At 38.9% G+C, this 24775-nt stretch overlaps 3 protein-coding genes across 5 annotated transcripts; 1 reads left to right on the plus strand and 2 right to left on the minus strand.

The window, feature by feature from the left end:
• Positions 1-7145: 7145 nt before the first annotated feature.
• mzt1 (mitotic spindle organizing protein 1) lies at positions 7146-12396 on the minus strand. Its single transcript, XM_085477423.1, has 3 exons — positions 12125-12396; positions 11834-11979; positions 7146-7603 (listed from the first exon to the last, which is right to left on the minus strand). The coding sequence occupies exons 1-3, from the start codon at positions 12174-12176 to the stop codon at positions 7580-7582; spliced, it is 222 nt and encodes a 73-aa protein (XP_085333549.1). The 5' UTR covers positions 12177-12396; the 3' UTR covers positions 7146-7579.
• A 41-nt stretch (positions 12397-12437) lies between these two features.
• Positions 12438-16831, plus strand: bora (bora aurora kinase A activator). Of its 3 annotated transcripts, XM_085477421.1 has the most exons (13): positions 12438-12553; positions 12825-12979; positions 13076-13182; positions 13336-13381; positions 13480-13558; positions 13687-13731; positions 13830-13886; positions 13987-14255; positions 14567-14729; positions 15177-15614; positions 15705-15739; positions 15836-15967; positions 16277-16831. In XM_085477421.1, exons 2-13 carry the CDS (start codon positions 12830-12832, stop codon positions 16295-16297), a joined length of 1542 nt encoding a protein of 513 aa, XP_085333547.1. In that variant the 5' UTR covers positions 12438-12553; positions 12825-12829; the 3' UTR covers positions 16298-16831. The 3 variants fall into 3 exon arrangements, with proteins under 3 accessions (XP_085333547.1, XP_085333545.1, XP_085333546.1); XM_085477419.1 differs by having other exon boundaries at positions 12439-12553; positions 15177-15739; XM_085477420.1 differs by lacking the exon at positions 12438-12553 and adding an exon at positions 12570-12725 and having other exon boundaries at positions 15177-15739.
• Positions 16832-17085: 254 nt separating this feature from the next.
• Positions 17086-24674, minus strand: dis3 (DIS3 exosome endoribonuclease and 3'-5' exoribonuclease). Its single transcript, XM_085477417.1, has 21 exons — positions 24145-24674; positions 23169-23326; positions 22766-22962; positions 22569-22642; positions 22268-22435; positions 21956-22117; positions 21659-21772; positions 21369-21506; positions 21044-21190; positions 20793-20909; positions 20602-20703; positions 19744-19808; positions 19553-19637; positions 19268-19395; positions 19083-19169; positions 18793-18949; positions 18308-18522; positions 17995-18163; positions 17761-17919; positions 17540-17662; positions 17086-17398 (listed from the first exon to the last, which is right to left on the minus strand). Exons 1-21 carry the CDS (start codon positions 24361-24363, stop codon positions 17330-17332), a joined length of 2853 nt encoding a protein of 950 aa, XP_085333543.1. The 5' UTR covers positions 24364-24674; the 3' UTR covers positions 17086-17329.
• Between the last annotated feature and the right edge of the window lie 101 nt (positions 24675-24775).

The following is a 24775-nucleotide window of genomic DNA, read 5'->3' on the forward strand; positions in this document are numbered from 1 at the left end:
TATTTATGAACGCCTAACGAAACGACACCTAAATATTAACGCCTCTGATGTCTGTAGCAATGCAATCTCCAGCTTTATAACATTTAAATCTCCATATTAGGGTAATCTTCCTATAACATATTTGGGTATAATTATTTTATCCTCGGGGGGGAAAGAAGTAAATGACTGCAGTTCTTTTTCTGAGAGAAAATGTTTGTGTTATCCCCAAATACTAGTCTTTATGGATATCAGAGGGACTTTTAAAAATCTGATTATGACAAGCAGAGTGCTTTAAATAAAGTATTGAACGCCTTATTCTAATATATCAAATATTAGATATGTAGAAGTGGTAGTATTTTACTTTTATGGGCAGTCTATTTTTCTAATTGCGCTGATGAAAAAATACATATTTTAGATTTATGCAGATCTGTCAATGAAATTAAATATTTGGAAAAATACCACCCCGCCGGTGTAGAATCTGATAGTGTTATCACAGGTGGATTAAAAAAATTCATAAAATGTTTTAAAAATCAATTATTAATAATAATAATAATAATAATAATAATGGATACTTTATTGATCCCCATGGGGAAATTACTTGTTTTTCTCTGCATTTGACCCATTCACTCAGTGAAGCAGTGGGCAGCGCACTAAGCAGGCGCCCGGGGAGCAGTGTGTAGGGACGGTACCTTGCTCAGGGGTACCTCAGGGTAGCCTTAAAAAAAAAAGGCATAACTTTTTTTTAAAGGTAATTTGTGCTGCACCTCCTCTCTCTTATAAATGCAAAGCGGCTGTACAAGAGCTCGTACAGGGGACAGTAACCTTGGCTTGACAAATTGACCCCTTTACCCCAAACTGATTCCTTATACACACACACACACACACACACACACACACACACACACACACACACTTCCATCATTTACATATGGAGCTTGCAGTCCTTTCAAAGTGGCTTTCACGGAACATTGTGTTGATAATGATCTCGGTCGAGAGGGAGAGAGAGACACAGATCTCCAGAGACCATCTCACCATAAGACAAGGGGGAAGAGGATAAAACTCTGACTGTACTCCAACTCAAAGGACTTTAACACTTCTTTCCCTCCCAACCCCCCCACCTCTCTCGAATAAGCCCTCTTGTGTTTTTTAATTGGCAGAAATTAATCTTTAGGATGTAGATGGTAGATTTACATTCATTAAAAGTCAAGAGAGGAAGCCAGGCTTGATGCTAATCAAATCTGCTTAATTATGCTTAACATGAGTATCTCCAGGGGGAGAGAGAGAGAGAGAAAGAGAGAGAGAGATAGCTAACTCGAACTTTTTACTTTTTGCCTTTGATAACTCCTGCTGAGTATGGCCTTTTCCTTGGCAAAAAGAAATGTCACGACTCTCTTTCTCCATCTGTAGAAAATACACCGATAAAGCCATTAGTGTTGAGAAGAGCTGATTCATGTTGTAAATTCCCACCTTTAAGTGTTTAATAGGTAGTAAAATGTTCGGTTCTAACCTCCCAGGGCAGGGCTTTGCACGTTTTTAGCCATCATCTGATAGGCTTATAGATTCGTTGATCTATGATGAACTCAGTCAACTTTGCACAACGGTATAAACAAGGACCTGATGAGTAATATGCCAGCCTAGAGGAAAGCTTCGCACCTATAAACTGCACCGCTAGGTTACAGTTTAATTACATTTTTCATTTTACCAGAGAATACCACTGCAGGATGAACTGGTGGGAAGTGACTTTGTCTCGCAACAGGAAGGTCATGGGTTTAATTCATACAGCAGCTATTGTGCTTAAATTCCCCTGAAAAGAAAACAATGAAGTAGCCCAATACTCAAGTCACTCAAGTATAAAAACACAGTGTGGCACACACAGGAAAACTAATTCATACTTCACTCTAACGTTAATCAAAGCTTGCTCGCAGATCTTGAGAAGTACAGCGTGGTCCTCATTTATTTTGAAGTCTAAATTATCCATTATGAGCACAACACACCTGATTCTCCAACGTAATTATCTTTTTGGGTTATGCGAGCAGCATAGTTTTTAAACTCACTAGAATAAAATGCATGGAATAAAATACTTACATTTTTTAATTGTAAATCTGACAATATCATAGCAGTGAAATGCCAAATCAGTGGTATCCTTAGTCTTTGAAGTGCTTTAAGTTCCTCTTCCTCAGCCTATCTATCTTGACCGCCTGGGAAGATTTTCCCTTCACTGAATATTAGCCTACTGAGTTAATTAATGTTTAATATCTTCTTCAGGACCTCTAATTGTACCAGTAGTATTATAATTTAAGTTTTAACCTCCAACATTTCCCTCACTTTATTTTTATTGTATTATATAATCCTTATTAGTTTGTTTAAATGTTTGTTATGTTCGGCGGACTTATTGATTATATTAAAGATTTCCTAGGAAATAACAGTCAGATCCCAAGTGAGTTGCCCCCGCCAGAACAACGAGCTCGCCAGAGATTTAAATCCAGTTTAAGATGCTTTTTCCTTGCCGTTTCATTGCCTGAATCAAATACACGCAGCTTCCTTTAAGATCCCAATTCTGGCTGCAGTTTTCTTCTTTTAACAGTTCATATTTATCTTGCCACGCTGCCACCATGAGCCAAAGAGACAAAGATAATGTTCATGTTGTGTCGCTGTTTGAAAGCCAAGCTCTGGTCCTTTCCACATGTCTGTTTTGGCCAGTGAGCAGCAGAAGCATGAGGGAAATGTGTAGGTGGTTAGATCAGCCGATGAAGTGTAAATACCACTCAATCTGTTCTCATTAGAGGAGTAAAAACATACGAATCACTTCGCCTCTATTAAAAATGCCCCAGGGTCCTAGTTAAGTGTGTGTGTGTGTGGTCATATATGTGCTTGTGTGAAAGAGAAGGAGGGGGGTAATGACAGAATGATGTTTTGGCATTTGTGTCTGCAGTGGGGATCTGAAATGCCACCACCATCAATGCTGCTTAATTCTCAGAAACATACACTTAATCTGAACAGACAATCCGTTCCGACAGCCACTGTCATGATTCAAATCAACTTGGAGTGAAGAGTGTGCATGTGCTCTTGTGAGTGAGAGAGTATGTTATTGTGTTTTGGTATGTCATTAGGTGCCTGTGAGCGTGTGCGTGTGCATGACCAAGATATCACACATCCATTCCACATTCCCCTATGATAATGTGGATTGATTATGGATATGATAATGAGAGGCCGGCACGGCGTCGCGACCTTCACAAGGTCTAATTGAAACAAGCGTTGGTCCTCCGAAGCACTTATCAAGTCACACAGCACATCATTAATCACGTAGAATACAAGCTGTCACTGTAACACACATGCAAACACACACACACACGCGCGTGCACACATTCTCTAAATTTTTCTGTTTTTCTAATATACACACACACGCATACTCTCCATCTCCCTTCTCCTTTCTCTCCCTCTCTCTTACACACACACAAGCGCACACACAATGCAAGCTGTCACTACAATATGCCTGGCATTGTCTTCTTTTAAGGAGAGTGGACAGCTCGTCCACCCTCCATCTCTATTTTCTACAAGAAAAGTTGAAGAACAAACAAGCTGTTGGAGTTAAACCTTACAAATAAGAAAGAGGAGAGGGAGATTGTTGAAGCAATCCAGCAAACAGAAACAGCTGTTCACTCCAGAAAAACTCTCCTGAAATTGAATTAGCACAAGTTGTTTTACTACCTGCTTTTATTAGAAGACAATTTAACAACCAAATGTGATTCCAATGTCTGATTAAGGCAGCATATGGTGCCTACCTGTTAAACACAAAGTGTTCAGTACCAGCTTAACGCCTCAGTGAGTCACTCGAATAAACTAATAAGCTCAATATCATATTAGTCATTACATAGTCCAACACACAAAATTTCAATCTGATAAAAAGGTGGTTTCATTATCATCACAGGGAAAACACAAGGGAGTTTGCATGCGCTGCCGATACCATCATCAACTTTGTTAATTGTTATTCAATTAACTGCTTTTGTTAATGAAACCAATTAATACTTTAAAACAAGCAGGGAGATATACGATTATTATGCATCTATGCAGAGCACAGCTAATTACAACTGTAAATCAATCATTTCCAAATTAATCATCTTGGAAAATGTCCAAAAACAACAAAGTCACTAAAAGACTTTGGAAGTTTTTTGCTTTTTTTTTTTTTTTAAACATATTTTGATTGCCATGCTATTATCTTGTCTAATGATTGTTAACGATCCTTTAAAGAGTTTATGATCCAATTTCCTTGCTATGTAATTGAATTGGAACCTAAACAGTATAATCTTAAGGTTTAAAAATGTGCCCAGTATTTAATCAGCGGTGGAGCATTGGCGAAATCACTAACAAGGTCACAGAACTCCTCTTGGGGCAAATACAGTCAGTGGAGCTTCACCTTGCGGAAGGATGAGGGCCAAACAGGCTCAAACCGTTACAGAAATATTAATCAATCATTTCAATACAGACCTCCAGGATATGCTCCACTGCTTAGTAATGACATTTTTTTTAATCAGTGTTAGAAGAACCGTTTTAATTTCCTGCTTAAGTTATCCTTACTTAAGTAGGTACACCAATTACCAGTAAAGGATCTGCTCTACAAATATTACTTCAAACAATACTGGAGTGCTGCTATTGAGGCTAATGTACTACTGCGCAATCTGTACTGTTATGATCAATAGTTTGTGATAGCTGTGAGATGGAATGGATAAACATTTTTAAAACAATAACCAAACCCACCACCGTGTAAAAAAAAAACCCCCCACAAAAAACTGTTGCTTTCTGCTTATGGTCCCATGGCACTTGCTCTAAAACAAGTTGATGCCATTAAAGCAATAGTCTCGAGAGAATCTTTAAAAAATTTAAGTGCCATTATCCTGTACTAGAGACCATAGTGGCCACTGCACAGCAAAAGATAATACTTACTAGCAAAATTAACTTGAAACCTAAAAATATTCCCATACAGAAAAAAGGAGCCAAAATTACTGTACGTTAAGTGGATCCCAGTTGCTTATGCGTTCATGTAACACACATTTTAACGCAAGCTATGTGGATATTATAGGTTTTAAACCTAATCCTTGAAATATTGTAGCAGAAGTATAAAGTCGCATTTAAATTACTGAAAAAAAGGACTGAATACTTCTCTATTACTTCCCATCACTGTGTGGATTGTGCAAATGCAAGTATCTTAGTGGTGGTAAAACATTTGTTAGACATAGAATATTTCAAATAGTGAACTTTGTCTCTTCTTTTATAACTCAATTAAAAAATTTTTAATTCTTACCACTACCACACAATTTTAATAACTTGTCAAAAATGATGTTTTCTTTTAAACCAAAAATTCTAGCCTTCATGGACAAACAAAGCCACGTCTCTGTAGGGAACGCCTCACCCCAGCCTATTTATTGCTGAAGGTAATTAGTGACCTGAACACACAGAGATTTTTGACTTTTGTTTAAACTCTGCTTTAAATTAGTCTCTCCACTGTAGTTGTTTTCATACGCCAATATTGCTGTAATTTAGGTTTGGAAAAACATCAACAGACCATCTCTCCCTTTACTTAGAGACCTTCTAATCAGTCCAGTCTAATTATTTTCCTAATATCCACTGCACACACCTGAACTGTAATTGCTGCACATAGATCTTTCACTTTTAAATGAGACTGGCCTCATTTATCAGAAAAAATAATCCTCGCCCTGGATAATTATCAGACATACAAATATAAACACCTTTAGAAGTTTTTACGTGAGGACCCGCTCGCCTCTTAAGTTGATACAGTCATGTGACCTGACCAGTGCCCTAGTTGAACACCTCTTAGATGTTCATGCATATATGGACGCTAATCTCTGTTAGGACTGTGGGATTTGGGAATATTTTGTTTAACAGAGATCAAAGTAGCTGCTAGGATGAGGAGAAACCTTCAAACACATCAAACAGAGGGCAATACATCCCGAATCCCATGCCCATAGTAGCCAATCAAGCCGTGCATAACAATTTTCCTTTTGTAAAAGAAAAAGATTCCAGGTTTTGGTCTTCCTTCATCAGCATCTCCTGTGGCTCACCCCCCACCGAGACCTGGGGTTGTTTTGGCTTACGGACTATCAAGCAGAGCCACCGTATCGAGTCTGTATGTCTCTCATTCTTGGTTAAACACGGTGTTGGTAAAGAAGAACAGAGAGATACTGTGTTAGGAGATCAAAGCAGCAGTACAGAGATTTAGACTCGGAGCCTGTCAGTCAAGATGGCGAGACAAAGCAGAAGAAGACAGAAATGCTTACACACACACACACACGTGCTCTCCTGCTCAATCGCTGGCTTTCTCTGTGGCGTGCCTGTGAGCGGTGAGGTGTTACTGTCAGATGGCTTAGGGGCTACTCATTTGTAGACATCTACAGCACCGCATGAACACCTAAGCTCTCACACATAAGGGGACACAGACAAGCTACTGATAAAAGCCTGTGTGAATAAGAGGTCTCCTCTAGCCTATATATGGCCTGTGGAGGAATGTTCCCTGCTCTCAGCATTTTCTCTCGTCTCGAAGATGAATAGATCTATTTTAAAGACAGGACAAAAACAAAACAATGCATGTGCTTGTACGTGATTTAGGAGTTTTATTCCTTGTTGATCAAAGATGTGTTTTTTTTTTTTTTGGGGTGGGGGGGGGCAAGTTTGCAGTATTCTCCAATGATTTTTGAGAATAGAGCACAGACGTAAAGGAGGAAAGATTTCAGAGCAACAGTGCATCCTGCTGTAAAGAATGACCCTTGTTCAAGTCTTCGTTTTTGAAGTGCGTCCTGCACGGTCTGTTTTTGTATTACACTGTGCAATGTTCCGCCAGTATCTTTTCCTTTTCACCCAGTCTGACAGGAAAAATAATTTCCTTTGTAAAATCCTGCACAAAGATAACCTCCCAATAAAAGGTGAAGGGGTGCAACTATGAATTCATCGGGATGGATTTGGAAAACTGGCTCAACATAAAACAAAAATAAAGAAATAAAATGTGAAAAAAATGTGATTTTAAAAAGTATCTGATTAAAATCACAGAAATGGTGAGTCAGTAGGAAAAACTTGGTGGAATAAATTACAACTGTGCAAGCTTCCCAACAGCGATAAAGACCCCTGACTGTAATAAGAAAGACAACACCACCTGGTGGCCGCTCACTGTAACACTTTAATTTACACTTCATCTGCTACATGTAAAACAAAAATGGCAAATGTTGAGAAAAAACAGAAATGCAAAACTAAAACAATTCACAATATATTATAGATCTTAAAAAAACAAAACAAATTAATGATCAGAAATCGAGTCTGCACTCAAATTAAGGCAGGAAGTCAATTATAGCCTGAAGTAACAGGAAACACATGGAGTATGTCTATATTTGAGACAGAATGGTTGCGTATGAGCTCATTTCAGGAGAAGACTACATTAAAAACACAAAAGAGAAGCACATTAGTCACCAATTAGACACACAGTGCCAAAACGGAGACAAATCTGATTGGCTGGCGATCCCATGTATGTACACTTGCAGGTAGGAGGCACGATCCCATTAAAAGGTCCAAAAACTTAAGTCATCTGTTTTTATCTTCAGTTTGTACAGTTCTCGGAAGCCTGAAAGAGAAAATAAATAAAATGCTAGTTAGTCATCATCACGACTCATATTTTTACCAGTAAAAAGCATAGGACATCTTTGCCAAACAAAAAATGAATGGGTGGGAAAAGATGAGGAAAACACAAAGGCTGCCTCAAAATTAATATCACACATTACCTTTGATGTGGTTTTTCAGTCTCTGCGATGAGAATAGGGCTGAACGATATATCGCATTTGTGATAATATCGCGACATGATCAAGTGCAATTTTCTAACCGCAAAGGCTGCGATTATACTGCGATTATATTATACAATTCATGGGCTGCATCCTCCTGAGGCCGCATTTGTAGACCGATTACGTCACAGCGACGCGCCGAAGGCTGTCCAAATTACTACCATATCCCAGAATTCATAGCGCGGCCCAGCCAAACTCCAGTTTCCAGCAATGGCGGCCGCTACTAAGTTTTAAAATTACTCATACTAATCTTTCTGGGTCACAAAATAAACTTTTAACATATTTTCAGGCGAGAAAGTAGTTGTGTAAACATCAAATATCTGCTCGGTTTATCAAGATATCCCATATTTGCAAAAGTGCTTCGACGTTTTCAGAGGCGTCTGCTACCCACCAGCTCGACAGCTAGCCGGGAGCTCGAGGGTTACTGATGCGGCCGAGAACGGCACAACTCCCGGCACATCATTTTCAGATCACCGCGGAGTTTCGCTGCTCGGGTTAAACGTAATATATAAGTCATTTAGACAACCTAAAAATGTTATTGTTGGGCTTTTTTCAGTGTTTTGTTTGTTCGTGAGTAAATCGGTTTGGCTGAGATTAAAGTTATTAGATTAGATAAAATAAAACTTTATTAATCCCCCGGGTGGGTTCCTCCTTGGTTTTCACACAGCTGACTAAACGTCAAACAGAAAACTTATTAAACAGAAGTATGAGACAGTCGAGAATTTACACCAGTGTCTGGTTATATTTTAGATAGCAAGAAGCAGACGGCCGAGTTTATTAAACTCCACCGAGACAGCGGTGACGCTAATCAGAACTAGACCGTCCAATTTCACGCCTTTAAACTTTAAAGGCGTGTTTGTGTGTGTGTTTATACAATTGCTATTATGTTTGCACTTTATGTGTAATGTTACTGACTGCAGAGATCAGTAAGATGTGTGTATTTTTTATTTATTAGTTTTATTTATTTAATATTATTTTTTAATTGAATGACTGTCTAGTAGTTCACAGATGTCGAAAAACTGAGTGTGGTAAAGCCACTGATTTTTTTATGTATATTTCTGCAATCTGCACATTGTACTGACTTTCATTTTAATGTTTACACCAGGGTTCCTTGTCAGCACTTTATGCTCAGATGTTTGTAAGCTAAAAATAAACTATTGTGTATGTTCAAATATACTGTTGTGATTGAAGAAGTTAAATAAAAATGTCAGTCATCAATTCATGCATCACCTCATGTCATCATAACAGAGGTCTGTCTTCCAGGAAAGAACAGTTTAAAATTAATGTAATATAGTATTGGCCATACTATATGATGTATTGCTTGTCTTTGTTTAATAATACAGAAGACAAATACCTTAAAAAATAATCGCATATCGCATCGCAGTAGGTCGCTTTTAGATCAATGTTCCTGCCAGCGTCATACTCACAGTAGCCTGATGACACCGAAGGACACGTGTAGAATATTTATCATCAATACCAAAGATTAGTTTGCTTGTGGGCTTGAGCACTGACCACATTTGCTCTTCATGCTTTTTATTTTTGTTCTCCAAGCAAGGTGTGTGTGTGTGTGTGTGTGTGTGTGTGTGAGATTTTGAGTACTGGATGGTAATTCTAAGAACGCTGTATGTATCCTTTCATACACAGCTTGAGAGAAAAAGAGATCTCTCTTTGGAATTGGGGAATAGAGAAAATGCAACATACACAAGAAACGCCAAAAATTAGAAATGAGTGAATGGGACAAAATGCTTTTTGCATGTGCTATGACTGTTTATGGCATTTTCTATTTGTTAAGGAAACTGCATGCAGTAAGACTTCTGTTGAGAGATATGAAAAAAAAAAAAATGTTACAAAGGCTCACTTATAGTAATGACTTTTTTTGCAAGTTGACTGGGGTGGTCTTTTAGACAGGAAGCCAACAGATTATAGATGCAGCAGAGGATATCTGAAAGGGGCCAATAGCAGCAGGTTAGGAGAGAACTTTATATAAAAACCCCTTCTGTGAATCTGGTACTTCATATCCTGATATGCATTAAATGACCAGAGTTTATTTTCTGGACGACATGTTAAGCCTCTTTCAATGAGCAAAATAATCTTCGTTGGAAGTATGTGTTTAAGATTTGGTTATATTGATTCTTATATCTATGCAAATCTAATAATATGCCCATAATGCTTTAAAATCATGTGTTTTGCTTACTTTGTGTCGGCATATCTCAGTAAAACTGCAATGGAAAAAGAGGTTCTGTCACCCTACACCAGGCCGCATCTTTATAAACATTCTTAAATTTCAGATGTTATCTTCACACACACACCTGCTGCAGGCAGTTCACCTTTCAGCCTGTCACACTGCCATTGCTGGTGTTCGCTTTAGTATTGACATCAATTAAACATCTGAATAAGTCTGGAAAGACTCGGTTGGCTGGTGTGATGATAAAAAGAACAGGTATTACATATTTGAGGGATTACACACAACACTTTTCTTAAACATAATGGATTAAGTTGCTTAATTATTCCCAGGAGAAAGTTTTCTCCATAAAATGACCTGAAACTCATTGTTTCATAATTATAGAATTTTGTCTCATATTATATAACAGCATAAACCTATACAGTCCCACACACAGAAACAAATCCCTATCCTACTGAAGACACGCATATGATCTTTGCTCTAGTATTTTTCTTTAGTATTTAGGCATGAACACAAAGTATGCTGGGCTGGGGTCAGCATTCGCTCAGCTTTAACATCACTCTGGGTTCTTGGCTAGATTAGCGTTAGCATATCGTCTGTGCAGGTGCTTGTAAAGATCTGTAGTTAGGTTAGCAGCAAAATTCAGTTGTTTTTGTCCTGGACACAGTTTGCAATTTACCATCGCACTGGCTTTTAAAACTAAAGTATTGTTTAGATCCATGCTGTAGACTGTGTCACTATTTTCCTCCTCCAGCGCCATGAGAACTGATAAGCAAATCTGATAGGCAGGCAGGCTAACAATTCCAAAGAATTTAACTACTTGGACCGATTCACACAGACAAGTGACTGCCACTGTGAAAAGTATTAGTATTTTTCTAAACACATAGTTTCAAGCATATTTAACATATTTCAAACAAATGGTCTCGCAGAAATCACCTCTTCCTCGATGTCAAAAAGAGATGTTTGACTTTTAGAGGAAATTAAAAAAAAATAAAATAAAAATAATGCACCGAAGCCCATTAACGTTATAGGCAAGGATGGTAAAACGGTGGACAGGTACTTGAGTGTTCACTTGAATGAAAGACTGGTCTGGAGGATAAATAGTGATGCTATGTACAAGAAGGGTAAGAGCAGACCGGACTTTCTAAGCTCAAATTCAGTTAGCAGTGGGAGGCAGGATCAGTGCCAGAGATGCCAGCAGGATCAACAAACTAATCCACAAGTTTGGAACCATCATTGGCTGGAATCTGGAGTCATTTAAGTCAGTGAGGGACAGGAGGTCACTGAACAAACTGCTTACCATTATGGCCAACTCACTCCATTCCAAACTACAGAGGACTGACTCTGCGTACATAAAAAAAAAGCATTCCTACTGTTCTCTATAAAACTCTACAAGTCTCCTTTACATAACTGGTGAAAAAAGGTGAAACAAGATGGCAGAGATATTTCTGTATCAAACCTTCTTCCTGTGATTTCTCAGATTTATAGTGTACATGTTCTTTTGCCACTGCAAAATTAATGCAGACAGACCTGTGTTCAAATTGGAATCAAAATTAACCTAACCCCATGCATGTCTCTGGACTGTGGGTGGACTGTGAGTACCTGGAGACAATATGCAAAACGTCATACAGAAAGGACCCAGACTGGATTCATGTTGCACTACCTTTCCTAACAAGGAATCAAGTATAAGCCTGTGGTACCTTTAATAAAGCTGTAGATTATACCATTTTTATCCTTCTGCCGCTTTAACAATAATTTCCTTGTTGGCTCAGTAAATTATCTACATGTATATACAATGTGAGCTGATTAGCTTTAAGGGAGGCTGTGTCTGTACCTTGAGGGACTCGGAAGCTTTCCGCAGTTCTTTGATGACTGCAGAAAGGGCTTCTGGGTTGATTCCCTGCTCACACAGTCTCACGCATATGGACAGAGACTCCATATCCAAGCCAGTGTTGAGCAACCTGGAGATCTCCAGCAACACTGTTGGGGGAGGAAGTAAAAAGAGACACAGCTATGACACACATGCTAAAACGTACTAATAATATATATATATATATATATATAGATGAATTTTCAACTATTACACAAATACACAAAACACTACACGCAGAAATTTCATATTTACCGTCCATCGTCTCCCGTACTGCGTTTAGATTTGCGTTTGCTGCACTGGCCATAGTGATGGATGATTATAGCTAGCAAGTGGCTGACAAATTAAGATTTAGAGACACAACGCAAAAAAATCAGCCAGATTTCAGGCGTTTCGTATACATTTAGATTGAATCAGCAAAAACCAGGCTAGCACAATCACGTAAAGGTCAATATAAGATCCTAGCTAGCTGACAGCGCTCATTGCCGCTACTCGCGAAAGTGTGCTGAAGGAAGTGACGACATGAAATTCTTCATTGGTTACGCGAGCTTCCTGCGACGATTCTATTGGCTAGCCTGCCTTGTGGGCGAAATTAAAAAAACGTTTGAACTGGTCTCTCTGCTGATTGTTTGCTGCTGGCTTTTCAATGAATATTGCTGTTAGAGTTCCGGCTCGTTTACAATTGTAAGTACCAACAGTTGTAAGGCAAACGTTATCTAGTTCTTGCGTAAATGTATAAATAACTTAGGGGTGAAGTGAAATGTGTGAAGCTAAATCCTCTTTTTAAAAGCTGCTTCCTTCGAAGGTTTGTTAACGCTATAGAAACAGAGGAAGTAATGTAGCCAACGTACTAGAGGTAGAACAAAACGGAAAATCTTACAACGAAATAATTTTAGTGTCTTTTTGTATTTGGATTGTCATTTATCGTCATCCCGACTTGGATATTTCTTGTCAGCTAAAATGGGGGACCATGCTCAGATCCAGATCACTCCAGAGACTCCAGGCAGGCCCTCCATTAGAAACCCCTTTGAAAGTCCAAACGACTATCACCATCTTCGCGAACCGCTGGTGCCAAGTCCATCTGTATTTAAGTCCCTACCTTGTAAAGCTGTAAGTTTTAAATTTACTTCATATCATCTACTCAACTCATTTACTCATGAGTGGATGTAGTCTCTTAATAATTTTAGACTTGTTTAATTTACCCAGACTCCACCTAAGTTTAACTGGTCTATTGATGAAATGGCCAGTCTCCTACCAGTGCACATAGACCCAGAGGAAATTCAGCGGCAATCTTTTTACCTCAGTCAGACAAGGTAAGTGATGTAATACGGCTGACACTGTGACAAATGTGAAATTCTTTGAGGAAGATCTGTATTGTTTTATCTTGTGATTTTAATACCTCCTCTATGTATTAAACCTGGGGAGCTTATTAAAGACTCTATCAAAGTGAGTGGTCTTTCTTTTAGGACGGATTCGGACATTGAGGAAAAACGTCAGAATGCTATTGAGCAGGTAACCAAATGTCATCTTTGCTAATGATACAGACTTTAGTGTACCCAGAATTTATAGATTCCCTTTGTACTGATGTCATTATCCTGTCTCCAATAAAGTTTTTCACCAAAGGAATAATTGTCCCTTCCCCCTGGGCTGCACCAGAGACCCGTAAAGTCCCTCAGATTTCTAAGAATAGTAAGTTGTCTTATCGTTTATGTTACTTCTTAATTCTTGTAGGTTTTGTATTTGTATTTATTCTGTTTTTATCCATAGATTTCTGTTAAACTCTGGTTTTGTAAAAACTTTTATTTTTAATGTTGAAGGTTCAATGTCTGCAATGATTGCAGAGGAGCCAGAAAAAATTTCAGGTCGGTTACTTTTTTTTTTTTTTTAACCTGTTTTGCCTTTTTTTTTCTTTTACCTACTTTTTATATATATACATAACTTTGTGTGTTTTGATCTACAGTTGGATGTCAGACAACCCTTACATTGCCTTTGGCTTTTGATTTGGAGAAAGTTCTAGGTAAACCTTGACTAAACACCAACAGGATCATAGTGAGAAAAAGAAAATCAAACAATCTGCTGTCAAGTCACTGTTTTTTGTTTTTGTTTTTTCCTCACAGGGGAATATTACCGTTATGAAGAGGTGTGTGATCCAGTGCAGGAGAGTCTGAGCAGCTCCTCCTTGCGACGAAAACTATTCCTTGATGGCCAAAATAGTTATAGTGGCTCAGACAGCTCGAGCCCTCCAAGTCCAGAGAGAGGCAATGCCGGTCAGGAAAAGCCATCTCCCAAGAGAGGAGACTGCATTGAAGGTTCTGAGGGAGAAGCTGTATCTGCTATCTTTTCCTCCCCTTCGGCCTGTGGTGTGTCAGCTCCGACGCCTTCTACAGTGAGTAGAGGAGTGTAGAGATTTCATATACACAACCGTTACCCAAACGATTTATTTTAGGCATAAAATTCAAGAGAAAAAATGCATCTAGAGATCATATTTTGCTCAACGAATAATTTTAATAACAGGAAAATGAACATTGACACTGTTAGCCTTCACCCAGGCTTACATTAAATAGTTGCTGTTGATTTGTTTTTGTGTTTTTGCTGCCTTAAAGGATTGTGAGCCTACACAGGTTTTTATCTTCTTTGTTAAGCAGTTTACACGTAATGAAATGTGCTATATAAATAAAATTTCTATTGCTATTTTAGGGTCAGTTCTCTTCGAGTCCCATCCAGCACGGACGCTTCCGGGATTGTAGCCTTGGCAGCATCGACAGTCCTCTCTTCCGTGATAGGTCCTCTCCTGCTGGCCTCATCTCCCCCACAATTTCTCCTATTGTTGCACATGCAGAATGCACACCTGTTGGCTCAGGTACACAGTTGTAACTAAAACACTAGTTACACTTTGTAACTAAAATTTTAATATCCAAACAAATCAAAATTGGAGAAATATTGGCTAAGGCTACATCCACACTGACACGGTTTTGTATTTAGTGTGTCTGTGTGTGTCAACAGTTTTCATCCAGCTAGTAGTTTTAAATCTTCCTCTATAATACATAATCCTTTGAGTATGGTGGTGATGCCTCCATGTGTTTAGTTGGTGATATTATAAAATGCAGAATAAGTTGCATTGCAGCAAGAAGAACACCTATAATTTGGTCTTTACATTAAATTAGCAACTGGTAATCGAGGCAGATGTGTCTTTATCTTCTGAATGGGGTCGTGCTTCAGGAATGTTATGATCCAATAAAGAATATGTGACTGAGAAGACAAAATGTTGGTAAAAAGGCAAGTAATTGTTACTGTGTTCTTTCTTTAGCTGAGAGAAACCAGCCTAGCTGTTTGACCCCACGTGGTGCCCCCTTGGATATAGTCGCTTCCTGCAGTGAGAGTCCATTTGTTGAGGGTTGCTCTCCCATTCGTAGCTGCTCCCCACACCAGCTCCATTGCCACAATGAACCCCAGCGCATTTCTCGACCCAGGCCCAGACCTAGAGGCCGCTGCTGGGCTTCCCCTCCCCTCATCTCACCGATCCTCAACCCTAAGCTCCCAGACAATGAGGTGGCTGAAGAACACCTCCCCTCTGCCACTCGCTCTTCTTTCCCCTCTATGGAATTAGATTCATCATCACCCCTGACACAAGACTCTCACCCCACCAACACTGAGAGGGTTGGCGTGGACCCAATGGAACCTGTGAAAATGGAGGAAGGCAAGGAGACAGAAATTGAACCGAGGCTCGAGTATGAGGAGGACGAAGGTGTGGGGCCTTCCGAGCAGCTGACCAGCTCTCGCATGGTTAATGCATCAGCAACAGAAAACTCTCATATGTTTGTGTCTCTCCTGGCAGAGGGAAGCAGCATACGCTACGATTCTAGCATGCAGGTTCGTAAAAAGAGCTTAATCCCAGCAAGGATAATTTCATATTGATGTTTTGGGTAACAGAATATTTCTGATTGACTGCTTTTTGCACGTGTTCAGGTGGACAGCGGTTATAACACTACCTCAGCAGTCAGTCTTATTGATGGCACCAACAAAGACTGTGACAAAGAATTCTTCAGTTCACACATGGCAGAAGACGCCTTCCAAGTCACTCGACACACTAAAGTAAAGGTACTGACTTTACACACAATCACAAGAATGTGGATATTCGAGTTTGTGCCTTTAGATCTAATTGTTCCTAAAACTATTAGTTATTATCCGCATTAAGTTTTGATGCTTTAAAAAAAAAAAAAATTGCTTCTTTCATCCATTGTTTAATAAAATTTAAGCAACTCTTCACTAAGAAAAACTCAAGATTAGACACTTTAAACAATGACCACATGTTCGTGTAACAGAAAACCCTGAAGTGTGCTCTAGTGTGTACATTGTATATCCTTACTTTCTTTTTCTTTCATTAAAACTAAGTTTCTTCTCTTTCAGGTGTTTTTTCCTCACCACTGAGGCAACTGATAGATGGATTGAAAGGGATTCTTCTTCTAGTGAAAGCATGTGCTTAATATGTTGCAATCAAATATAACAAGGTTTACACTATGTCTAAAGCATTTATGGTAAATATGTTTGGTTAGACTGAATTGTGTTAACTGTTAAATGAGGTATGAATACAACCATGGGGTTTCACAAGTTACCTGACTGGAAGCAGTTTCTTTAATCACAGGTTATCAAAGGGAAGTCTAATCCACAGACAGGTGTACTTTTGAAACCAGCATAAAACTATCAAGTCTGCATTCAACTTGCACAACGATAACCTTCCTGAAAGCTGTATTGATCCTAGCACCATTTTTGTTGTTTGGGGAGGTTTGTTTTCTTTTCATTTGGTGTTGGATGTACGTTGACTTTCTGGCGACATCAGATCTGAGCTGTATTTATGATTTTTATAAAACTTTTTTTATCATGTTGTTTTGATACTGAGTTGTTTTATATCACAGTCTGATGCACTGAATAATGTCACTAATGAATTAAAAGCTGACTGAGCCATTTCTTCGCTCTGTTTCTAATAGTTAAATTCAGTTTCTGGATTATTGTCACATTAAGTTGCGTTCAAGTTTGGTTTTTTTGACTGGCTTCAGGACACGTTGTTTTACGGACCTCTGCACAGGGTGTTTATTTGCTAATAATTTAAATCAACCCAAGGAATAAAAGTAAAACAAAACTGTAAACGGTGAAATCTTCCAATATTTTGGCTTATGACTCCATTCAAATCATGTTTGAAAATAATTCTGAGAAGTACATCAAAAACAATTATTTTAATAAAAAAAAATTTTTTTTAATGACTATCATTAAAATACCTTTAATATATAAGACAGCTTACTCTTCCAACAAATGTTTTAAATCATAAGAGCAAAATTTTACTCATTAGAAAAGAGATTTTTTTTTTTAAAAGCAAAATAAAACAACTAAACTTTATCAATACATCAAACAGTCCAAGCTGGAACATCATGTGGTTTAGGTGAAAACCGAGAGCTCCTTCCTGGGTCAGTGGTCCAATTTTTGTTTCTTGGCTGGTCTTTCGGTATCTGGGGCTGGGACACTCACACCAGGGATCTAAAATAAAACAAACTTTTATTTCTAGGGAAAAAACGAGCACATTTTCTTATCATGGTTGACTGAAATCTGTATCTTAATAGTATTCAATTTATTCTGAATACTTTTAACTGTTAAAAGTTCAGTTTTGGTCTTTCTTACCACTGGTTCAATCAAAGCCATGCGGATCTTCTGGTGCTGAATATTGGAGTCATCTAGGCTGATGGTGACCTTCACCTTGTCGAATATGTGGAACTTGTGCTGTTCTACAGACAGAGTGGGACCCTACACACGTGCAAAAAAACAAAAACCATGTTAAACCTTACTGACTTTCTATGCATAGCTGACTGCTTTTAAATTTAAAAAGAGAAAGGTGTTTATACCTCTTCCTCAAACACAATGTTTGGGGAAACCTTGTCTTTTGAGTCAAAGAACACAGTTCCCTCCAAGCCAAACTTTGGGATGAGTACGATGATTGCGTTCTTCCTCACAAACAGAACGAATCCTTCTTCATTAAGTATTCCTCGGCTCTTAAAAAACAACTGCAGGAAAAAAGGGGTTTTAATATGAAGCAAAGACAGCCAGTTCACACAGTTCAGATGCTGATATGCGTTTACCTGTGTGTGGAAGGCCACAGAAGCCCGCTGTGCATACTGAGACATTTTGTGTCTGTAGTTGAGGTTATTGCAGAGAGCTGACTGTTTATGCTTGTCCATTAAATCTGGGTAGGTGGTGTCTGCACCTATAGCCACTGCCAGCAGTCGGTGCACGATGATATCAGCGTACCTGAGCACAAGATAAAAACCATGAAACCGGATGACAAAAGAGTATATTAACAACTGATCCATAATCAATTGTGAACATCTCTTTGTTAGAAAAGCCTGACGTACACATATTTTGCCAAGATGTGTAGAACATCTGTTTTCATACCTCCTGATAGGGGACGTGAAGTGCGTATAAATGGGCGAGGCGAGACCATAATGATGGAAATCGCTGTCCATGCCAGAACAAAAATAGACGGCTTGCATCATGCAGCGAGTGGCCAGGATGCGCAGCAGCGTGTTAAAGTATGGCAATCCATCCACTTTGGCTGCATCAAGCGAGTCAGCCAGTGCCTTTGCTGAATCTGTGTGGATCTTGACCTCCTGATGGGAGTTGGAAACAAAAATGTTGACACATTAAAATATTTTTCCTATTAAAAACGTAACCATATTTACTAGTTTTTCTACTTAATGTACTGCTGTGATTCAACTAGAAGCAGAGACTTATGCAGTTGCTTTCCAATGTGAGAGAAACCCACAAAACTATTTCAAATTAAAAATGCTCTTAGTCAGGATCTTGAATTAAAGCTGCTTTACTGACACAATGTTCTTCTTTCATAGCAGGAACTCACATGACTGTTTTCCTTTGCTCACCTTAGACTTTGCAGCTTTGATTAGGATGTCATAGTTAGACGGAGGTGGTGCTGGGTGTTTCCTCAGCAGAGCGCACTCTGAGAATTCATCGTAAATCTTCTGAGCAACTGAAATATTGGCCAGCAACATGAACTCTTCGACCATTGAGTTTGTCTCCCTAATGAACAGGAGATGATTTTATTTACACTCATTAAAAACACAGCATGACTCATACGCTGAAAAATATGAAGACAAAGAGGCTTCTGCAGAGAAATGGATTCTGCAGAGTGCTCCTTTTCAAAGTTACCTACATGAGTTCTTTGGTCTGAAGATCAATGGGGTCGTGAGTTTCACTGTCCATGTGAAAACGGACCTCTAAAGAGGACAGTGTCAGTGCCCTAAATGATATCAAAATGAGATTCATGTGAATTACAACAAGTCTAAATATCCAGCTTTTTGCCTTTGTTTTTTACTATTCTTTCACTTTGGTCTTTACCCTTTCTCTATCCTCTGCCTCTTGAGGATTTTAGCTAGTTTGTTCAGACCCCGTAGGCTTTTTGTTATATCGTCATTCTTGTTGGTGTCATCAATCCTCATCTGGGCCTCAGCATAGGTCAAAGATGCCTGGACCAAAACAAAGAAAATCATCAATAATAGTAATAATAAACCTTACTCAGAAACAAAATTATTGCATAAAATCTAACACAAAATGGTAACATTAAAAAAAAGGTATAAATTTAAAAAACAAAATGCTAACTGTCCGTGTGTGTTGGCACGATACCTTGGAGTTAATAACACTTTTTGTGAATCGAGTCTTTAGAATTTCAGCCTTGTGGTTTATTTCCCAGATACACGAAAAGGCGAGTCTGGTGAAAGCAAATAAAAGAACCAGAATTAGACACAAACAGTCTAAGTACATTCATTTTATTCATTTAATGGGAAAAGGCCGCGTGTATGTGTTTGTGTCACTACCTGTCCACATTGGACCGCAGAGAACAAAGATTGGAGCTGAGCAGTTCAGGAACCATGTCTATCCTCTGCGAGATAAAAAATTAAACACACTGTTAAAAATCAAACATGATCAGATGATTTCAATAAAATACAAATAAGAAGAAATTTGCTCATTTGCTTCTACTATTAGAGCCATTTCTAAGTGAAAGGGCCCTAATAAGCTTGTTTTCACAGTTTCCTGCAGTGTTGAGAAAAACACAGCACAGTGCAATGCAAGCATGAAGACCGGAGAGCAATCGCACAATCAAACTTTGAAATCAGCACGGTATTACGTACATTCGGTGTGACACATATTTATGTGACCAATAAAAATAGACCAAAAATGCAGAGTGACAGGGAGCAGGAGCTACATTCGACTTGGTAAAACAAAATCTGTGCACATGGAACGGATGAATGGAGGTCTGCAGGGATTTGGACTGGATTTTATGGATGAAAAAGGTGATGTATTATGGCATGTTCTGTGAGAAGTTCCAGTTGCACTACTAAATGTTATAAAATACTGACAAAAGCCAGCCCAGTCCCTTTGAGATCAACGCACTCTAAGATTTCTCCTGCACTGATAAAACTGCATCGCATTAGCTGACTTTTGTGACAAAACATTGAGATCGAAGAGGTTAAGGTGCTACAGAGAAAGTATATTTCACTTCTACTTCCTCCCAAAGTAAAAGAGTTTAACTTCAGTCCTAAATTGTTTCACCTGACTAATTAAAATAGTTGTCAGCAGAGTGCTTCCTTTTTCTCTTCTGTGGTACTGCTGTTGATATCGTGGTTTAAAACGCATCAATGAAGGATGCGAACATGCGAGGTGGACTTTCTTACTTTGCCACACAGGTACACTGTGGTGCCACGGTTGGCTGCCTCTTTGTCTAGAGCGTTGCCAGGTCTGATGAAGTGGCTGACATCAGCAATGTGGACGCCCACCTGTTGCAAACGAACATGGATAGTACATCAAAAGACTCGCATATACAGTTTTACAGACACAAGTACTTTTACTAATAGTGTATTTGTACCTCGAGGTTTCCATTTTCCAGCTCTCTACAGTGCAGAGCATCGTCTATATCTGTGCATCCTGGAGGGTCCACACTGCAAACTGTCAGAGGCCTCAGGTCCTCCCTTTTCATCATGTCCTGCACCACATACATTTACATTCATTTATGCACAATTGTATATGTGCATGCTGTCAAATTATAGGTTGATGGACCAACTGATGACTTAAATAATATACCTGTGCTCCATTTATCTTAAGGAAAAAAAATGTTACCTCTGGTGTGATGGCCCACGGCATCTTAGGGAGGAAACTGAGTACTGCCTGGGAGAAAGCCTGATGAGGGACATCATGCTCCAGTAGCAGCACCTCCTCTTCTGTGTCCTTCTCCCCTGCACCTCCCAAACTGCGTACAAAATGACCCTAAATAACAAAAATAACAATAATAAAATAGAATGTTTCCATGGACAAATTGGTATTCCTTGAACTTTATATTTTCCTGTAAATGTTGTGCTAATTTTTTATATTAAACTTAACATAGAAATGGTAAGTAGATATGCAGGTTCCAATTATTTGACAGTCTGAAGAGATTCCAACTCACATTTGGATATCTGGAGTCTTTGGGCCAGCCATCAATGGCCACCATGATCCTCTGGCCTGACAGTGTGGATGCCTGCCGCGTTTCAATGCGGATGCGTGGGATACGGCGGTCTGCTGGGGTGAAAAGATGCCGAGTGGACTGAAAGAACAGGAAAAGAATAGGGATTGTCAGTGCTGACAATAAGAGGAAGCACAAAACTATCTGTAACTACTAAGTTGTATTAATTTACGTCAAAGACGCATATCAATTTTGAGGAATGTTCCATATATTATTGAGCAGCTTTAACGTACCTCTTTGATTTGGGAAACATTCAGCATGCCACAGAATGGCCTCCAGTTTCTTTTGATGATCCCCACCACCTTGCCAGTGGGCTTCCTCGCTGCCTCGACTGCAGCTGTTCTCAACTGCTCAAACAACAAGGAGATTATTAATAACACTCTAAGACACCTTTATACATTCAAACATCTACACCAATACTTATTTTAAATTATATTCCAACTAAATTATAAGAAATAAAAAAAGCAAACAACTCAACTATAAGCAAATATACAGATTTATCTAATACCATCTTCTTCCATAAAACTTACTTTCCCCTCCTCTTCTTCAGCATCCTCATCATCCTTTGCGGTGCCTTCATCCTGAAGGACAACTGAGGACGGTGCCACCCACTCACTTCGCGGCAAAAGCTGCACAGCAACCACATCCTGATGCACTGCTCTGTTGAGGTTCTGAAGACCCTGGATGAGAACCTGTGAACAAATAAAAGGACCGTAGAGAGCTTTCAGCATGCTTTCACGATTATTTGCACAGAAAATTACAAACTTAGACTGTTCGACATGATCAACAGAACTATATATTCACAGACAGATGTACATGCACACAAACACACACACACACACCTCTGTGCTGTCTTCTCCCTCTCCCTGGACAAACACAGTTGCCTCCAAATAGTTGTCTCTGCTGGCCCTAAAGGTGCCTTGGAGGAAGGAGCTACTTTTAATTCCTGTTTGGATTCTGGATAGGGGAAGGTGCTCTGGAAATAACACTTTACTGCTAGTAATTTCATTCTGATGGAGGAGAGACAAAGAATACCAAAAAAAAGAGGTTAGGTTAAAAAGAAAATGAGATATGTAAACAGGAGAAACAGATTCAAGTTCAGGTACAGACACCTGACTTTTGTATGTAACAATTTTAGCTTACCTTGTCATCACTGGACAAGGCCAGGCGATCCACAAGCTCAGGGTTTGCTATCAGACTCTTGACATATTCTTCACCTATAAAAAAATTTAAAAAGTATTCTTATTACAAACTGTTAAAGCTGATGTCATTTAAAATTAGATTAAATTTAAAAGAACATAGTTAGAAGGTCTTTTCTTGCTGAAAATGTGATACATTACATTTGTACACCAGCAGGCCGTTGTCCTGTGCTTTCTGCTTGTTCCCTTGATCATTGGTGAGGAGGACCACCTTGAGACCATCTGTGTCAGACTCAAATGTCTTCAGGTGCTGGCTGTACCATTTGACTGCTACACGAATTGCCCGGTCATTTCGGTCATTGGCACTCTCCCCTGGTTCACGTTCAATGAATGTATCTCTGGAAGAGCAGGAATTATAAGGATGGATAAAATAAGGTATCGAGCTTCAAAGTAAAATACAGTTTCATGCCTTTTTAAAGTGATCTGATACCATGAAGAAGAAAAAGATCTTTCTACTTATTACTTTTGTGTGTGTTTATTTTTGACAATACTGTGAAATTTGGATGTCATTATGATGTTAAAAATGCCAACAGTGTTTCTCTACCTGTGGTGTTCATTGGTAAAAGTGTAGAAGCGTTTTTCTTTCTCGTGTATAATGTCCTTCAGGCGTTTGTAGACGGGTGCACTGCGGTGGCGCACCTCCTGCAGTACAGTTTGAAGGATAATCACATTGCAAATCACAGGATCTTCCAGTATATCGATCTGCAGGACAAAGTGTACACAAAGTGTTAGGGAATCAGGTGCAATGCTTAAAAGGAATCTTTCACCTAAATTGATGTCAGATATCTGTTCCAACTGGTTAATAAGAACTGGCCAAAAAACACTTTCTGAATATGGTCAGTCTTTTTTCTTGAATAATAGGCAAACAGTCACTACTGATCACTACTCAAGTCAGTAAAAACAAAAACAAAAAACCCCAACTTTTATTAAATGTGTATTGAATCTGTAATTGTTACTATATCTGCTGATCTCTCTGTTAGGTCACTTTTGAAAAAGATATATAGGTGTGTAAAAAGGAAAATATTGACATTGGCCAGAAAAAGTGTTATTTGTCAATAACATAAGTTTAATGGCCCCAGTTTGTGCTTTTTGTGTCTTCTTCTTGTGACTACTCCCCTTTAGGGCCCCCCAAAGCAGATCATCTCACCCTATCCTAGAACTGTCTGTTACATCCTTTGCAAGTCTTCCTTAATTCAATCCATGAAACTGCTCTGGCATATTCTCTTTTGTTGCTGCCTCGCCTCTCTAACTTTGTATGCAAACTGCTTAACCTGAACTGTCCTACTAATGTACTCGTTTCTAATCCTGTCCATTCTGGTCACTCGCATCTTCTACTATCTACTACCTCGAGCACAGCCATGATTTGTGCTTCTTCTATAGTATACTGTACTTTTAGGGGCATCATCGCAGTACTTGAGTCACAAACTTGCACTATGTGCCTAGGGAAGAGAAGTCAAAGCTTACACGTTTAGAATACCATATTCAATTGTTTGAAGAAATTTGATGTCACTTTTTACTACCTGATGAAGCACCACATTGGTGTCAGGGACCAGATAATGTGGATAGGAGCAGAGACTGCTCTCCATACACGCGTCTTTCTGCAGCACCGTGGACTCCTGTTTGCATTCAGTGCAAACTTCACTCCCGCACCAAATATCATCCCTCAGATAATGCTCACGCACTACCTTCATCACCCCACCCGACCGGGTCTTCTTAACGAAGGTTTTAGACTTCAACATAATGACGATAATAAACCGAAAACAGATAAAATTCAGATGTTTTCTGCTACCAACTGATGGTAAGCCTTCAACTCCCCATGTGTAAACTACCTCTTTGGCCCGACAAAACTTTCCAAAGGTTTTGAGAAAAACGCTGCGTCTAACTTTACGCGTTTTTGATCGTTTATATTCCCATTTATAATCTTCTGCATTTAGAAATCATGTCGAATAAGAAGCATGTTATGTCGAAAAACACAAAAGTATTTTTCAGCATTGTGTAAAATATTATACATGTTAAAAGTTAGTTTTGGCTGGCCATCTAATTGTTTGTTGAAAACAAATTCTTAAAGGAAACAGTTGAATTATTTGTCGCTGTTGTTATTATAGCGACCCCCGTGTTAGGAGGGGGTACTGCACGACGGTATATCGTTAT

The sequence above is a fragment of the Copadichromis virginalis genome, linkage group LG13 (assembly GCF_057382275.1).
Source record: "Copadichromis virginalis isolate Kocher_CV1m ecotype Utaka linkage group LG13, C_Virginalis_male_GT1.1, whole genome shotgun sequence".
Lineage (NCBI taxonomy): Eukaryota > Metazoa > Chordata > Actinopteri > Cichliformes > Cichlidae > Copadichromis > Copadichromis virginalis.

Excerpts from the sequence above, each read along its gene's own strand:
- mzt1 (XM_085477423.1), bottom strand. The coding sequence starts at position 12,176 with ATGGCCAGTGCAGCAAACGCAAATCTAAACGCAGTACGGGAGACGATG. Across the intron at positions 11,980-12,124 it reads AGTACGGGAGACGATGGACG|TGTTGCTGGAGATCTCCAGG; the intron begins GTAAATATGAAA and ends CTCCCCCAACAG. Across the intron at positions 7,604-11,833 it reads AAGCTTCCGAGTCCCTCAAG|GCTTCCGAGAACTGTACAAA; the intron begins GTACAGACACAG and ends TTTCTCTTTCAG.
- dis3 (XM_085477417.1), bottom strand. The coding sequence starts at position 24,363 with ATGTTGAAGTCTAAAACCTTCGTTAAGAAGACCCGGTCGGGTGGGGTG. Across the intron at positions 22,643-22,765 it reads CGGCCTGCTGGTGTACAAAT|GTGAAGAATATGTCAAGAGT; the intron begins GTAATGTATCAC and ends ATTTTTTTATAG. Across the intron at positions 18,950-19,082 it reads CTTCAGACCAAAGAACTCAT|GGAGACAAACTCAATGGTCG; the intron begins GTAGGTAACTTT and ends CCTGTTCATTAG.
- bora (XM_085477419.1), top strand. The coding sequence starts at position 12,830 with ATGGGGGACCATGCTCAGATCCAGATCACTCCAGAGACTCCAGGCAGG. Across the intron at positions 14,730-15,176 it reads ATGCACACCTGTTGGCTCAG|CTGAGAGAAACCAGCCTAGC; the intron begins GTACACAGTTGT and ends TTCTTTCTTTAG. Across the intron at positions 15,740-15,835 it reads GCTACGATTCTAGCATGCAG|GTGGACAGCGGTTATAACAC; the intron begins GTTCGTAAAAAG and ends GCACGTGTTCAG.